This window comes from Chanodichthys erythropterus, chromosome 19 (genome assembly GCF_024489055.1).
Source record: "Chanodichthys erythropterus isolate Z2021 chromosome 19, ASM2448905v1, whole genome shotgun sequence".
Lineage (NCBI taxonomy): Eukaryota > Metazoa > Chordata > Actinopteri > Cypriniformes > Xenocyprididae > Chanodichthys > Chanodichthys erythropterus.
Window position 1 is genome coordinate 37,517,890 of NC_090239.1, and position 18,491 is coordinate 37,536,380.

An 18,491-nucleotide genomic window follows, 5' to 3' on the forward strand; every position below is an offset into this window, starting at 1 on the left:
ATATTTACTTGTGAATGTCCACTGAATGTCCAATGTAGTGTGATTAACAAGGCTATTGAATATGAATGTCCGAATGTGCGAATATAAAACCAACTTTACCCAAGTAACCAGCTGCTGTCGCAACTCTGGAGTAGCCTACCGGCGCAAAATAAAAAACAACAAAATAAAAAATGTATTTTTAATAATACATTTTTCAAATTATATATGTTGCTAGGTCTTCACAACAGATATGAATATTTCGAGACCAAATTAACGACTGGAAATAAAACAAAATATTTTGATTCTGGGCCATCAATCTGGGTGGGCCAGCCACCTTGGTCCCTTATTGTGGCCTCGCCACTGGCTATGTCCCACAGCTTGTCTACCCTTCTGCTACACATTCAAAAGTGTGTACTTTTTCTTCACAAAAAGATCTTTACTTACTCGAGTACATCATTTTAGGGCGTAGTACAAGTAGGAGAAATGGGACACAGCGCTACGGTCGGACGTGTGAACCGGTTCAACAGATTCATGTAAAAGATCCGACTCAAATAAACGATTCTTTTAGGAATCGGACATCGCTACAGACGTTCATGTAGTGAGGCGTGGTTTAGGAACGCGCCCAAAACAGAGCGTTTAGTTTAGTAGGCTGTGACAGCAAACGGTGGCATATCCAACATCCGCTTCCGTGTAATTTTTGGTCCATTATATAGATCGATCGGATTTTTTTGGCCAGTTGCTTTAGAACCATTTAAGGAGGCCAAAAGCAAGCTGACCATCATGAACCCATTGTGTAGCAGATGTGACAAGATCGTGTACCCTACAGAAAAAGTAAATTGTTTGGACAAGGTGAGTTATGCTTATAATGTCTTAATACAATAAAATCATTATCCACACGTTTACATGACGTTGGATTCTGTAAGCACACTGTATATTTCATTATTCGGTATGAGCGAGTCATTGATTTATATCCATTTGCACAATTCAAGTGTAAACAGTGAATTCCTCCTTCCGTAATGTATAAATATAATATAAACGGTATATTTTTTGTATTGAATAATGATTATCAAACCGTGCGCGCAAATCATAGACATCAGTTTTAAGTTTTGTTTCATTTTATACTGAGTTGGCTTCACTTTTCAACTTCCTGTAGCAACACATTCCAATAAACGAAACAAACTATTTAGTCTAGATGTATGTAGCCTATGCAACATGCTCGGGATTTTCCAATAGGATACAACAGTCATTTGCAACGAACGTGTGTTTTACTACGTGATCTGGATTGATTGCTATTATTTATCTTAACTGTTTAAGAAAAATGTGGGCGTAGCCGTGTTAGCGGTTTACAGTCGATGTCTTTTTAAAAGACCTGTTAGGGCTGGTTTAATTGTCCATAAATTAATTAAAGAGACTGTCAGAAAGACTGTACATAGAAATTTTTGTAAGGGTGTAATAGGACTGACAGTTTTGGCTTATGACCCCTGGTCTTCTTTTATATGCCTAAACTACACATTTTTTTCTTTTTTTCTTTTCAGTTTTCTTCTTACTATATTAAGTGAATTTGCCATTAGCTTTTGCTTTGTTTTACTGTCTCAGTTACTGTGTGTTTTATTATTTTAATATATTCTGGTTGATGACACCACATCCTTTCCAGATGTCACCTGCAGGCCTTGACATGTTTGGCGCATGGTATGCATTTAAATTATGTTGGTGGTTATTTTGAGGAGTTGTGTTATTGCGGAAAGCAAAATATTGTTAGGACACTTGTGGCTGACCTTGTGTGTGGTAGATGTTTTTTTTTTGTGAAAGGCTATCACCATATATTAGGATTCATTGTATGTCTACCTTCAAGCTTTCATTTTTATGAACGATTTGTCTCTCACTGGCAATAAGAAAATAACACAGGTAGAAGTTAAGAAAGTTACAATGTCAAGGTTGTATACCTCTATTGTTGTTAATGGGAGGATGTATTGGGTGATTTGTTGGATGAGTGGGAAGTCCAGTGAGTCAGTAACAGCTAAGCAGTTGAGGTCCTTTTCCAGCTGCTGGAATGTTTTCATGCTGTCATCATTTCTTCCACATTATAGTTGCCATCTGATACTGATTAGATTATTCCCTATTGGTCCCATTTGAGGTAATCAGCTGTGTCCATGTCAATGTCAACAACTGTGTTTATATGCAGGTTTATGAAAGGCAATGTTTCGGCAATTGAAGGTACCAGATAAAACATAAAAGGTACCACTATGTCTACAACAAATTAAAAATGTAATTGATCAAAAGTGATGGTAAATTACTTTTTTAGGATTGTGATATCCAATTAGAAAAAAAAAAAAAATGATGAAAAAAAATTCTTAAGCCGGGGACACACTTAACGATTGTAAGGCCAATTATGAATGTAAATTGATACTTATGACTGATCGCGCTCAAACGCGTCCAGTCAGAGCCAGTTGCGTTCAGTCTGCGATTACAGTTGGTGTTCAAATTCTATGTGTAAGTATTTAAATCGGCTCCAGTCGCAGGAAACAATCACTTGTATGTTCAGCACAGTCTTAGAATGTTTTAGCTAGTTGTTAAATGTGTGCCCGGCTTTAGGATGAGTAAGTAAAGTAAGACTTTATGGCTGTAGATGAGGAGTGTGGTCTAAATGACTGTATTGCTAACAATACCATATTAGTGGGAATCCAAACGTCTCTGAGGTGCTTTATTGAGCTTTGCAGATTTTACAGTTTAGCTATAGGACCACTTCATCTGCAGTGTCCTGGATTCTGGAAAACTGCAGAGGACTTGCTGGTTTATTAATCTCTTTGTGCTGGTGTACAGCTGTCAATGTGCTTTTATGTCAGACATTTAAGTAATGACATTGAGAATTGGATGGTCCTTTGCCTTATTTGTCATTGAACAAAAACAACAGATGTGGAAGAAATTTGCCAAATGAAAGACTAGTACTAAATGCCACTAATGTAGACCTTCCAGGTCTTAGAAAGTCTTATAAAATCAGTAGGATCAGTCTGTATATTTGCCCATTAGATAGTTAGGCAAATACGGAGGTCAAAGTTTATAACTGAGGTGAGCTATTCAGGTATTGTTGAATACAGAGACCATGCATGGTTTGAGCAGAGTCTTTATTTGCCACACAACTGGGGTCGTTGGAATTTAAGCAACAATGGCTAACTTCATCTTTGTTTGTGATCAAATTTGAGTTACAGAATATTAATGTTAAAAAATAAAAATAAAAACACCTTTTTTTTTTTTTCTAGATTACCCTTCCACATTCCCAAAGCGACCAAACACCCATCTCCCAAAAGTACATTCAGAACATACATTAAATAGTCTAAGAGCAGTGCAAAACAAAATCCAAATACAGTAATAATAATAATAATAATAATAATAATAATAATAATAATAAAGTAGGAACATGAGACAGATCTTACAACCGATCCTTAATTTTTAGGGTAAACGTACCTATTAAGCACACTGCAAACTTTGAGCTCAGATTATAAAAAGAAAAAAATCATGTATTATCCTACTTGATGTCTTAACCAATTGATGTGTTTATTACTTCATACCTCTTATAATTTCAAGAAAATCAGATATGGGTATCCATGTGTTCACACTGTCTAGTGGCCATTTTGAAAGCTGTCTTAAAACTTTCACCAAAAGAGGAGCTCCTTAAATGTGCATTTTTAAGGTGGTTATGCCATTTCTGGGGGTAGTTATAACTACTTACTGCAAAATTAAGAAATTAATGTTTAGACTTTTGCATATTATAACCTGGGACCTGCATGTGGAAAGTTAGATCCAAAAGATCTAACATGGCAACATAGCGCAGATGCTACAGAACATAGTTAGCTTACTAGCTGTATAAGATTGTTTGCTACACAAATATATAACTTTACAGGCATTGATGGCTTGTACTTTTGAATCCATAATATTATAAATTTACAGTTTATTGATGGTCTGTGGTTTTAAACTGCTGCAATTTTTAAAGACTTCATATTATTTTAAGGTGAGCTTAAAGGGTGCACTACTATGAAAATCACACAACTTCAGTGTGACCTCAAAAAGAAAAAAGTATAATTTCATAGATATTGTCAATAATAGCTGTTCATATTAAAATATGTATAAACTTAATATATGACCTAGATTATTTATTTAGCAAAATCTTTTCCTTTTAAATTTAATGTAATATTTATTAATTAAAAATTGTTGCTGCTCCAATTAAGCTCAGTATGCTCCCTTTAACCTTATCCACATTAAACGTCTATGTAAATACTTCATAAACAGACTTTAAATATTAACTGATGGTCATCACTTTAAGTTAATCTTTATAAAATTATTAATAACTTATTTTCACAGACTTAAAGGGATAGTTCACCGAAAAATAAAAATTACCCTATGATTTACTCACCATAAAGCAATCCTAAGTGTATATGACTTTCTTCTTTAAGACGAATACAATCGGAGTTATATTAAATAATGTCCTTGCTCTTCCAAGCTTTATAATGACAGTAAATAGAGGATGAAATTTTGAAGCCCAAAAAAGTGCAACCATCCATCATAAAAGATATCCACATGGCTCTAGGGGGTTAAGAAAGGCCTTCTGAAGTGAAGCGATGGGTTTTTGTAAGAAAAATATCCATATTTAAAACTTTAAAAACTAAAATAACTAGCTTCCGACAGGCAGCTGTACGTATCGATTTACGGCGAAAGAGTGAACTCTGACCTGACACATGACGTAATGATGAACGCGAATGCACAGAGGATAGAGCAAAACAAAACACTGGTCATGAATTAGAACATTTAAATGATCAAATTGAATGCCTTGTTGCTTGATTTTAGTGTTCTGTTTGTTTTTGTGATTGACTCTGTACCTTCAAATAAAACATTTTTCAATTCTTTAAAAAAGGTTGTTAAAAATAAACAATAATTTTGTACTGGCGCGCACCAAAACCATGTTTAAATTAGCTCAAATTTACTGTTAGATTTAATGTAATTACCTTGACAAACTATACATCATTAAAAAGATCTAAGACTCGAGCTTAAATTTTTAATCTTTATTTTACTCTCAACATTGCATAGTGACCGTTATTTGTTAATATGCGTTGGGAGTTACGAATATGAGAAACGGAGTCAGCCTCATCCTTTGAGAAAAAACTCCTGTGAGATCGTCATGGAAAAACTTGACAAAATAACATCCCTCAGGGCTTTTAGCTTAAAAGCATGCACATTTGGAGAAATGTTGATGGATTGTCATACGTTTGTCGATTTTCTATACAGAGGAGTAATATCTATAATCATTGATATAAACATACAGAACGTCACTTTTGAAAGTAATAAATACACGATTGTGACGATATGTGGTTTATCTGTGTTCTTCACGCTATGTCAGGTGTCACGATCACCATCTGTTCCTGTTACAATCCTGTCAGTTCCCGGACTACATTTCCCATCATCCCCCCCTGTCAATCACATGCACTCACTCCACCAATCACGTGTTGCCACATACAGCCATGCACACTCCACACGAATCACCACACCCAGCTGATATGCATTACCTGGACTATAAAGGACTCCTACACACACCACCTCACCGCGAAGTCTTGATTCCTTGTGACAATTCTGAGCGTTTCCTTGTATCCTGTCTGCCTGTGATTGATCTTGCCTGTTCCCGTTTATTGACCCGTTGCTGCCTGTCCTGACTCTTGCCTTGTATACTGTTCTGTGAATGATATCCGCCTGCCTCGATCTACTGCCTGTGCCCTGACTACGATTCTGCCTAACCCTCTGCTGTACCTGTTTGCTCCTGATTTACCCTGCCTGTACGACCACGCTTACTTTTGTAATAAAAGCTTGCATATGGATCTTACCATGACTCCCGCCTCGTTACACAGGTATTCATAATAGTAGATTATATTTATAATGCAATGCTAATTGAGATAGCTTTTCTCATTGTGCAGAATAGCATTAAATTATATATTTTCTGTCTGATTTTTGATCCGAAGCCACATCACATCACAGAAGGTTATTTAAAACAATTGACTTGTAAGTTTGGAGCAAAAACATGGTTTAAATCTTATAAATTGTCATGTTTTGTTGGTGTGCTAAGCTAACGAGCCCAGAGATGCACCTGTTCTGAGCTAATGCAAATATTGAATTGTAAAGCTCACTTTTTTCTCTCTTTTTTTCCAAGAAGGGCATTAGATACAGTTTGAAAGAAGGTGAAGTGAGAAGTTTGGTGAATTAAATGAGGGATTAAATCTTGAATAGAACATCAGTAATTATAATAGAGACAAAAGAAAAGAATAATTAGAGCCATAAGCAGAGAGGTGTGAATGTGTTCAGGGGAGACTGAAACTGAATGGGGCAGTTAGCACCACAAACACAATATAGACAATACACTTGAATAGATGACAGTAAACATCAGTTAACATTTTAGAGTCTTTTCTAAATAAAGTCTCATAACATGGTCTTGAAAAACATGTAATAAAACTCAGAGTTTTAAACTTATCACCTTCAGATTTGAAATACGACATGGTCAGACATGTGGCTTTAGCTGCAGTGCATTTCTAGATTGCCACAAGGCCAACTTCACTTTTATTTTCATAAATATATTTCATAAAAATAAATTTCTAATAACTTTTCAAAACTTTCAAGCTATTTTTAACTATTTTCTTCATTGTGACAATAATTAATTATGAGTTTACCATAAACTGCAAAGTGTCTGCTTTCAAATAAGACCTTACTTATGCTTTTAGTGCAAACGGTTCATGAACTGTATCTGTTTTAGTTTGGGTATGTCATTTCTTGGGATTTTCCAAAAGCGGGGGTGCTGGCTAAGAGGTTACAAAGGGTACAAAAATGTGCCCATTAAGCACAGCCAGACTTTTTGCATTTAATGATGTACATCTTAATTGAAATGCTTTTGTCATTTAAAATAAAATAAAATATTATTGTGTGAGAGATTAATATTTTATTTTAAGATGACTTCTTGTACTGAAACCAATATCCCGTGCACTAAAAATGTCTCATTGTAGATTTTGGTGAGCTTAATAGGTACGTTTACCATAGCATCTAGCCATGCTGAGATAGTCCTCTGAGACGTTCTGTGTAACCTTGCCACTGAGAGCTCCATGTTCGCAATGTCCAAGAAAGAGTGCATCCAGTGGGTCCAAGCAAGAGAGTGCAGAGGTTTCCAGTGCAAGGCAAGCATTTTCTTAGCTGCAGTAAGTCCACAGAAAAACAACATTTTCTGAGTGTAAGAGAGAGTGTAAGAGGAATCATCACATAGAAGTAAAAGTCTCGGACAACATGATACCTCAAACTCCAAAATGTCCTTCAGCATTGAAATCTGTCTCAAACTTGTTGACTTCAAGCATGTATATGTACCTATACACCCACTTGAGCAAAAGTTACATGTAGGAGAGATCGAAAGCTTCATTAAATTAAGCTTCCTGGGAGTGAGATACGTCCTGTGAATCATCTTGAAGTGAATCAATTGATGATTAGGGTTTTTAGAGACATGTTTGATGTTAGCGATTTTGAATCTCAACATATGCCATTACTGTCCTCTGGGCCAGCCCCATAAATATCACTGTACCAACTGTTCACAACTGGTAACTTTTTATAAGAGGCTTCCAAAAACAACAGATACAATGATGAAACAATACCCTTTGTAATTCCATATGTAGTAAGCAAGTAATGCAAAGAATGATAGGGCCTCAAGGAACCCCATATGCAAGCATGGCAGATCTCAGGCACAGATAAGAGAATGAAGTGCCTGGTAAATTATATTTTGCCCATAAATCATTAAAAAAACCATTAAACCATTATGCCGTAAACCATTGTCCCTCCAGACATCAGCTACAACATGAATCCCTTTATCACTCCAGTCTGAGAAAACAAAAGGTTTATTATCTAAAAGATGATAATGATTATAGAATAATTCAGAATGCCATTTATGGTCATTATGGGAAAACTTTGAAGCCGCACACCAGGTAGAAAGAAGGTATGCTATTATTGGGCCAAAATGCTGTTTCGCATTCTTCAAGGGAATGTTGCCAGAAATCAAATATTTTAGATTAAATTCAATTGGTTGCCAAGATACAGCAGAGCCAGGATTCAACCATACTGTAAGAGATCATAAGATGAAAGCCCAGTGATAAAGCTTAAAGTCCAGTAGCGCAAGACTGCTGGCATTTTTGCAACGCTGCAGTGTTGAATATTATATGAGGGGACTTGCCGTTCCATATGAACTTAGAAATTAGTCTTTGCAGTTTAGACCGGTCATCTAAAGGTAGCGACAGATGTACCATAGCAGAAAAAAAATGAATGCAAGGCAAAATATCCATTTTGACAACAGAAATCCGAGCTTGTAAAGATAAAGGTAGTGTTGACCAACAAGTCAGGTCCATCTCTAACCGATTATATTTACCCTGGTAATTTCTCAGAGCTGTTGTGTGCAGAGATGGAAATATGTCCACACCCAAATATCTAAAGCTGGTTACTATCAGTATAAAAGATGTAAAAACAGAGTTAGAAGATTAATTGTTTAAGTGCATCAATGAAGATTTGTTCCAATTAATCTTATACCCAGATAATTGGCTAATTGTTTGTACAAAATTATACAGACAAAATATGATGAATAGACGTAGCTGTATTACTAATGTATAGAATAATCTTCATCTGCATATAATGAAATTCTATGAAGTGTTGCTAAGTGATAGAGCTAACCAAAGAATGTTGATGAATTTTCTGTGCAAGAGACTGAGAGAGTGCAATAAGAGTGGCGAGAGGGCATCCCTCACGAGTCCAACGTAATATAGAAATCATTGGAGAGGTGGTGCCCCCTGTCATGACCACAGCGGAAGGATTGGCATAAAATACTTTTACCATATTAATATAATCTCTGCCTAAACCAAGGTATTCCAATACTGACCAAAGGTAATGCCATTCAAGCCAATCAAAGGCTTTCTCAGCATCTAAATACAAAGTTGCACACGGTATGTCCATTCCACTGGCTATGTGTATAATATGTACCAGCTAACATTATCAGCCACAAGATGAGATTTAATGAAACCGGTCTGATCATTATAAACCAATTTAGTCATAAATGCATACAAACGGGAAGCCAAAACTTTGGCGAACAGTTTCACATCACTGTTTAAAAGAGATAATGGTCTATAATTCCGACACTGAGTCAAGTCTTTATTAGGCTTAGGTAACAGAGTAATAATGGCCATATTATCACTATTATTAAAAGAATCAAACCGAATAGAATACTGAATCATATTCAACAAAGGCTGTCCCAGCTCATCCCAGAAAGAAAGGTACAGATCGGGAGGGATACCCCTTTTCATACTTACAAGAGCATCCTTTAAAGGGGACCCCTAGTGTTAAGACTTGTATGGCTTAATATAACGTAAATTATGTCTCTTACTGAAATATGTAGTGGAAAGCCCATGAAAAATGTACGTTATTTAAAAAATCCATGACATATTTCAGTGTTTCCCAAAGGATTCTGTGATGGGTGGACAACGGCCCCTGGACTTCCCTAGAGGGACCAATGATCAGACCGGTTTCATTAAATCTCATCTTGTGGCCGATTACTACATGTTATACACATAGCCAGTGGAATGGACATACTGTGTGCAACTTTGTATTTAGATGCTGAGAAAGCCTTTTGATTGGCTTGATATTGTGTGCTTGAACGCCATTTGCGGGCAATTTCATAAGGCTTGAGTAGATTCAAGGAAGGAGAGGATAAGCCGGAGACGATTTGTGGCTTCCACGCCTTCCAGGAGATTCATAATACAAACATTACCCCTGCGGCTCCAGTCTTCAAAATCAGCCATCTTTTCCAAGCTTGTCAGTCCTTGCGGGACATTTGTTGTGATTCTTCTCCAGTTTGCCAACCCAGCTGTTCAGACTGTAGTATCTATTACGCGGTTCTCTCACCCCATTAGAGTAGCTGGAGAGCTCCGAATGAATATTATCCAGTCTGTCTTGCAATGTTTTAAACTGTGCTTCAATAAACTGCTGCTGCTTCTCCTTAGCAGATGCGATCATAGCGGGTTGTGCTTTATCACGCTGCATTTGCTTTCAGTGCCCCGTGTCAAAACATAAAACAACATGTCGAACAATTAGCGAAAGAACTTGGATATATAAATGATAATGAGTAGGGTTAGCTGCCATCATACTCACGGGTCATGTGACACCACATAATTTCACCATTTTAAGATACAGGGAAAGTGGAGCAACCTGGGGTTAAATGCTTCACTCAAAAGCACAATGGTGATGGCTTATTTTGAACTTAAAACCTTTTGGTTACCTGATCAATAACCACAAGGCTACACCATTAAAATATAGAGATATCTTGAAGCATCTAGAAGCATCTCGTTTAAACTAGTAGATTCTTTGCAAGAGTCCACTCTTAGCTTATAAGTATGTTTCCCACATTAATTCCAGCCTTCTCAGAAGTCTTGTTATACTCAATAAATTTTCTCTGCTTTTCTTTCTTTTACAGTATTGGCACAAAGGATGTTTCAGCTGTGAGGTTTGCAAAATGACTCTGAATATGAAGAACTACAAAGGCTTTGACAAGAAACCCTACTGCAGCCAGTAAGTAAAAAAAAAAAAAAAAAAAACATTCCTGAAATATCTGACTTGAAATCTAAATTTCAGTCCTGGGTCCATGACTTGATTCTCATTTTCTTTTGTTTGGAACTATTCATTTATTCAGAAATACATAAAAATGCACTTCATACAGTGACACAGATACTTTTTTACTATAATATAATTTTCAATTTATTAATTAAAATTCATTTATTAACTGTTGATATCATTATGAATAAAAATTCTTAGTAGTTTTGCATAACATATTTTATTACTTATTTATTAAAAAATAAGCAGTGAAGCAGTTTTGTTATATTAATATTCGGAAAAAACATTTGAGTGACACACTTTATTTTAAGGTGTCCTTTTTACAGTGTAATTATACATTTAAGTACTGTGTAATATTAATTAACTACATGTAATTACTATAGGGATAAAGTTAGGGGTTACTTTATTTTAAGGTGTCAGTATTACAGTGTAATTATACATTTAAGTACTGAGTAATAACAACTAACTGCATGTACACTTCGGGTTTAAAGGGTTAAAGGGTATATGGATAATTTCATTGTTTTACTTTTTTACTTGTTAAATTTTTTAAAAGTTTTTCAAAACAATATGAAACCAACATTAATACAAAGAGTACATTTCTAAGAACTTGGCAGATGTATTTTAAACTAGATTAAAAAAAAAAAAAATTGTCATTTGACTGTCACTGCTCACTGTTCACTGTTCACTAAATAAACCATACAGGTTAAGAACAACATGAGGATGAGCAGATGATGATAATTTTATTTCTGGAGTGAACTTTCCCTTTAAGCATTTATTTATATTGTCTAAACTTTGACTGCACCACTATCTGCCAACATATGTTTTTGTGCTGTTGGCCCCAGTAGAAAAAAAAAATCTGACAGCAAGATTCTTCAGTTGCATAAAGTTGCATAAACACACAGATGCACATTAACCATATCACTTCTCCAATGACAAATATTTGAAGTTCTGTTAGGTAAGACAAACATTTCTGGCCAAGCTTCATTTTGTGGAGGAGTCCTGTGAGAGTTCTTGTTCATTTGATTAGACATGTGCCGATATTCGGTAATGTGATATATTGCGATAATGAATATGCATGATATTGTTATTGTGGGCACTTCAACATACCGTAAATAATTATTTATTACAAATTGTTACAATTTTTATAATGCATTTAAGAATACTTTCCCCATCAGCCGTATAAAATGCACAACACCGCTGTATTCTGTGTCAAAGGGACACATGCCCAGATGTAAACAAGCCCAACGTGCATGAGAAGCATATGGCGAAGTGAAGGAGATTCGCTGAATGAAAATGCATGTTCACTCTCTGACAGCAGAGGGCGCTGATGGAACAACAGAATGCAGCGGTTACCCCGGAAACCCCGCAAACAAAGCAACTGCGCTAAAAAACAGTTTTAAAGAAATGCTTCAAACAGCCATTCAGTTTTTTGTAATCTCAATGTTGTTCATCACAGCACCAAATTCTTAAAGGTGCCCTAGAATCAAAAATAGAATTTACCTCGGCATAGTTGAATAACAAGTGTTCAGTACATGGAAAAGGCATATGTTGAGTTTCAAACTCCATTGCTTCCTCCTTCTTATATAAATCTCATTTGTTTAAAAGACCTCCGGAAAACAGGCGAATCTCAACATAACACCGGCTGTTACGTAACAGTCGGAATCATTAATATGTATGACCCCAATATTTGCATATGCCAGCCCATGTTCAAGGCATTACACAAGGGCAGCCAGTATTAACGTCTGGATCTGTGCACAGCAGAATCATCAGACTAGGTAAGAAAGCAAGGACAATAGCGAAAAATGGCAGATGGAGCAATAATAACTGACATGATCCATGATTACATGATATTTTTAGTGATATTTGTAAATTGTCTTTCTAAATGTTTCGTTAGCATGTTGCTAATGTACTGTTAAATGTGTTTAAAGTTACCATTGTTTATTACTGTATTCGTGGAGACAAGAGCCATCGCTATTTTCATTTTTAAACACTTGCAGTCTGTATAATTCATAAACACAACTTCATTCTTTGTAAATCTCTCCAACAGTGTAGCCTCAAACTCATTCAGAATCAAATGTAAACATCCAAATAAATACTATACTCACAGGAATCAATGCATGCATGCAGCATGAATGACGAACATCTTGTAAAGATCCATTTGAGGGTTATATTAGCTGTGTGAACTTTGTTTATGCACTGTATAACTGCACTTATAGTAGAGAGCTCGGGAGGGTAGGGAGTGAGAGATTTAAAGGGCCCGCCAGCCTGAATCGGTGAATAGTTAATGATGCCCCAAAATAGGCAGTTAAAAAAATTAATAAAAAAAAATCTATGGGGTATTTTGAGCTGAAACTTCACAGACACATTCAGGGGACACCTTAGACTTATATTACATCTTTTGAAAAGACGTTCTACGGCACCTTTAATACTTAAAGACTTAATAGGCTATTTATTTTCAAACTTAAACATTTTTATATTTTAATCTGGACTACAACATGCCATAATGATTAGAAATATTCTGATTATTTGTTATTGTTCAGTAAAACTTTGAGACATATGGGTTCACTAGTTAACATGCTAATACATTATTACCAAACTCACAATGAAAAATACTGATAAAGCATTAGTTATTCTTAGTTAATGTTAATTTCTTAGTTACTGTTTAATAACATTACGAAAATCAAAAGAACTTATTTAATGGACCTGAGATGAAACTAACAATGATCAGTTGTATTTCTTAACTAACATTAACAAAAAAATAATACTTTCTGTAACAAATGTAGCTATTGCTCAATCTTATTTAATGCATTAAATAATGAGACCTTATTGTAAAGTGTTGCCTGTTGTTCTTTATAGCCTAATTCTTTTGCACTTTAATCTGCTTGAAAATTTTACTTTATATATTTTTGGTGTTTTGTATTTAAACATTCAGAGTTCTTCTTGTTATTACAAAAAGAGTTCTTAAACCTGTTATAGTATGACAACACTTTTTTTTGCAACTTATGTCAATATCGTGATAATACAGTATACCGTGATAAAAGCTTCAGCAATCGCAACATGAAAATTTGATACCATCACATGCCTACATTTGAGAAAGCCAGAATTCTTGGGCCGGCCCAGCCTATGCCGAAATGTGCTTTGTTTCAAACTAAACTGCTTGTGTGAAAGCCCCCTTAGCCTGATATTTACTTTCACGTGGAAGTGAATGAAATATTCTTCCACAACAATACAATGTGGCTGTTTGCACAGGTCTTGTGAGTTCAATAAAGCACTCTTTGTGGGTATGTTCTGCTTTATTTGAAACATACAAGACCACAATCATTGTAGGCCTATTGTTTCTTGTGTCAGGCAAACCAGATCAGTGTTGGTGTTCGTTAGGTAGGCTTAGATAAGAAAAGGTGCTTCATTCTGAAAAGGCCATTCTTTCTGAGGTCACCCTCACCTGTGAATTATAGTGCATCTCTTTAGCTCAGTTTAAACTGCCACAGGAAGTTTTTGTTCTCTTTCCCTGCAACACATTGAGCTTTATTTAGACAAGGCTAGGAGGTTCAATTTGACCTCATTTTACAACAAATCCATTTTGGGATTTGTCTTCAACATATACAAGTTATGCTGAGGTTGAGAAGATGAAGATAGGCCATCTTTAGGTGAACATTTTCCACATCATATGTGAACTTTTCCTGTTACTCACTTGGGGAAGTTGTAACTTGTAGGGTAACTGTTGGGTAAAGGGGCAGTCACACTACACTTTTCGTTCCATTCACATGCAAATGAATGTGGGGGACAGGAAACGCAAGCTCATGCGAAGAGGTTTCTCATTTCAGTGTGTTCCGAAGTTAAAGTCTGGTGAACTCTGACATGAATTTGTATCACATGAAGACGTGTGACCAATTGAAGATGATTGATACTCCTCAGCGGGACCTTTTAGCTTAATTAAAAGAGCACAAACTTTAAACCTGCAGTATTGCTGCATTGCAGTAAAGTGAAATAGATTGACATATTTTATGACATAACTTTTTTTAATATATTATATGTTGAATTGTATTTTAAAAAAGTGCAGAATGTGACGTAATTTTGTGACTGTTACAGTGCCCATAGAAATTTCACATGCATGTCTAGTAGGGGTGTGACGAGATCTTGTGTCACGAGATTTCGCGAGATTAAATTGTGACAAGATTTCTCGTCGAGGCGAAAAGCAGTCTCGTGATAGTGTGAGGGTGAAATTAGGAAAGAATATGCCACCGCTATGTTCATATTCAAACACGATGTTAATACCCCGCATTTGAAAGTGGCACCCTGCATTTGAAAGTATGCATGCAAATATCTTCCAATATGAAAACTATGTTAGGCTGGGCTGTGTAGTTGTAAGCATCTCTCAGCTCTGTATCATGCTTAAAGAAAAATGTGGTCTCTATTTGCACTTTGAATATTGAGAGAGTGCTTTGATTATGGTTGCACTTATTGATTGCACTTAAGACTAAAAGAAAACTGTTATTTATTTTTATGGTAACAATAACAAACAATAAGGTTTCATTAGTTAACGTTAGTTAACTTTACATGAACTAAGGAAGAACAATACTTCTACACTATTTAAGTTAATGTTAATTTCAACATTTACTATTACATTGTTTAAATCAAAAGTTGTACTTGTTAACATTACTTAATGCACTATCATGAACTAACCATGAATGATTATTTTTATGTTTAGCTAACATTAACAAAGATTAATAAATACTGTAGCAAAGATATTGCTCATTGTTGATGTTGGTTAATACATTAATGTTTATAAATGAAACCTTATTGTAAAGTTTTACCATTTTTATTTATACTCTTTTTATTTCTATAAACAATTTGTGGATAGGAGTTCAGTTAGGAGGTCAAAAGTTGTAGAAGCTCATAAATCATGTACAGTAAGGTCTGAAGAGACTTGTATGAAATTATACAGGAGAGAAACCAGTCAGTTGAGTTTGCGGCAAAACGTTGTTGCCTTTTACTGCATATGATAATTCATACTCTGAAAGTAGAACTGAAATGACATTAATTACAAGATGATTAGTTAACTTTTCAAATACACCTGCAGATTATTTTTCTCATGATTGAGTTTCATCTTTGAGGATATCTTAAAAAGTGTGTAAAAAATCTTGTCTCGTTCTCGTGAACTCAATCTCGTGTCTCGTCTCGTCACACCCCTAATGTCTGGTGTGTCCACAGCCTGATTTTCTCTTTATTGGTCTTGTGTACTTTTGAAATTAATTTAAATAAGTATATAGTAATGTCAGTACCTAATGACAAACCTGGACATTATGATATGTGCCATATATGTACATTTTGTCTACATGCATATCAGCCCATGAATTTGTTTTTGCCCCCATTTTCCTAGTAACTTTTCACTTAGTTGCTAAGCCTGGATGTGACATCCATATAGAATGTTACTCTGTATAAATAACTACTGTCTAAATGTTGTGACCCATCCATAACACTTAAAGGATTAGTTCACTTTTAAATAAACTTTTGCTGATAATTTACTCACCCCCATGTAATCCAAGATGTCCATGTCTTTCTTTCTTCAGTCAAAAAGAAATTAAGGTTTTTGAAAACATTTCAGGGTTTTTCTCCATATAATCGACTTCAGTGTACACCAAACGGTTCAAGGTCCAAATGACAGTTTCAGTGCAGCTTCAAAGGGCTTTAAATGATACCAAACGATACCAGACGATAAATAAGGGTCTTGAAACGATCGGTCATTTTAAAAAAATAAATAAAAAAGTTTACGTTTTATAAGCACAAATGCTTGCCTTGCTCTGTTCTGCGATGCGCGTTCGTGACGTCACGTAATACGCAATTATGTTGGAAAGGTCACGCTTGACGTAGGCGGAAGTACCGACTCAGTAGACTCCTGATAGAAGAGCTGCACAATGGGAGTGTTTTACGTCAACAGGGAAACGTTACATATGCCCATACTTTAATATTTTGCACTGAGGTTAGTGTAACTTACAAGGAAAAATGGCACAACAAAGCAAAAGGAAAGCAAAGGCTATATTTATTATACATTTTTAGACTTTATTCAAGCTGTTAAACTAAAAATGTAAAACTAATGTATCTTGCAGCACAGGTTGAAGTCAGTATGTACATTTAAAGGTGCTCTAAGTGATCCTGGGTGGAGTAACTTCCTGTTGACGTTCGAAATGTTGTCAAACAAAACAGAGGCTAGCTAGACTCTTCCTCCTCCTCCCCCTCCCCTCCATGCTTCCTGAAACAGTCATGAACGCGCATTTAAAATCATTTTTGTTGGTTATTGGCTGGAGCATGTTTGTTATGTTTTTTGGTCCAGGCTGCACCAGTTTGTTTTTGTGTCTGTTTTTGGAGCTTGTGGCGACTACAGAGACCGCATTTTTTTACAGTGTGTTCAGGGGACAGGCAGCAGTGAGGAGATGTTTGCTGTTTGTGACAAAAAATGAAATATAATATACATTTAAAGGGGTGGTTGCATGCGATTTCACTTTTTTAACTTTAGTTAGTGTGTAATGTTGCTGCTTGAGCATAAACAGTATCTGCAAAGTTACAGCGCTGAAAGTTCAATGCACACGGAGATATTGTCTTTTAAAGTTATGGCAGTTTATTGCCTACAAAAACGGGTGGTTTGGACTACAACGAGCTTCTTCTCGGGTTGGTGACATCATAAACCCTTGATATTAACATAAACACTGCCCCCGGGAACACGCAACACGCAACAGCATAATGAAAGCGGAAGAGTTGTTTACACCGAACGCGAGCTGTGCGACGCGATGCATCAAAAGATATAGAACCCATTATTATCTGTGATATTTTCTACACTGGATGCGGTGCTGAAGACAGCTTCCTGAATCTACAAGAGTTTAATGCTGGATTTACACAAAGACTTTTACTGAAAGATGAAGCAGTTCCCACTTTAAAAGCAGAAGCTGCTGTTTATCAGCCCCAAACTGTAAGTACGTTTTATTGTTTGTCTTTTAAACGTAATGTTATAGTTCTGTTGCTATTTTTAATGCATCTAGGACGTATACAAAGAGCAACTCGTTTTTGCTAGCCAGTTAGCTAAATTCTAGTGCAACAAACACCAACAAACTTCTATGTTCATAGACAAACAGTTGTTCATGCTATAAATTAAACGCTACCTTTACAAAAATGCGACTGCTCAGGCATGTATTTACTACAGTAAAGCTTTAATCAGGATAAAACTGTATATTGAAAGCTAACAAACAGCAGTGACAGCTTATCTAAACACTTTGACACAAATACTAAATGAAATACCATTCATAAATATCCTTCAAAAGCCGCGATTGCAGAGGTTCTACTTTTTCCTCTTCATCTGGGTCTGATTTGGCTCAATTTGATACAGCAATGTAGGCACTATTATTTACTTTCCACCTAAGCGCGTAACTACGAATGGTAAGGGGCGTGGCGTTTCCGGACGCTTCAGCGAATCACGACAGACTGGGCCAGTAACCAACCTGCTGACCAATCTGAGCACATTGCGTATGTCGGAGGGAGTGGCTTCATAGAAAGAGGAAGTCAAACGAGCCGTTCATATGACAGTGGAAACAGAGGTGTAGAATTAAGATAAAATATATGAAAAATACAGCATTTAAAAAAAAAACGAAGCATTAAGACATGTTAAACTGTGCCCCCAAAACACAATCAAGCCTAGAAAAAAACATGTAACCACCCCTTTAATGTAAAACAATGTACATGGCGCTCTGTGGCGCGGCAGGATTTTGAACAAAAATCCTGAGTCATTGCTGGGCGCCACGGACAGGCGTCGGATGTTGCCGCCTGTGTGTGTACACTGATTGAGCAATGCGTTCGAATTTTAA

The 18,491-nt window shown here is 35.9% G+C and overlaps 1 protein-coding gene across 1 annotated transcript in view; it reads left to right on the top strand.

Moving 5' to 3' along the window:
* Positions 1 to 565: 565 nt before the first annotated feature.
* The window catches only part of LOC137007713 (LIM and SH3 domain protein 1-like), a 219,109-nt gene continuing 201,183 nt past the window's right edge, over positions 566 to 18,491 (top strand). The window contains exons 1-2 of the mRNA XM_067369344.1: positions 566 to 828; positions 10,502 to 10,596. Coding sequence (XP_067225445.1) covers positions 760 to 828; positions 10,502 to 10,596 — 164 coding nt within the window. The 5' untranslated portion in view covers positions 566 to 759. The remainder of the gene's footprint in view (positions 829 to 10,501; positions 10,597 to 18,491) is intronic.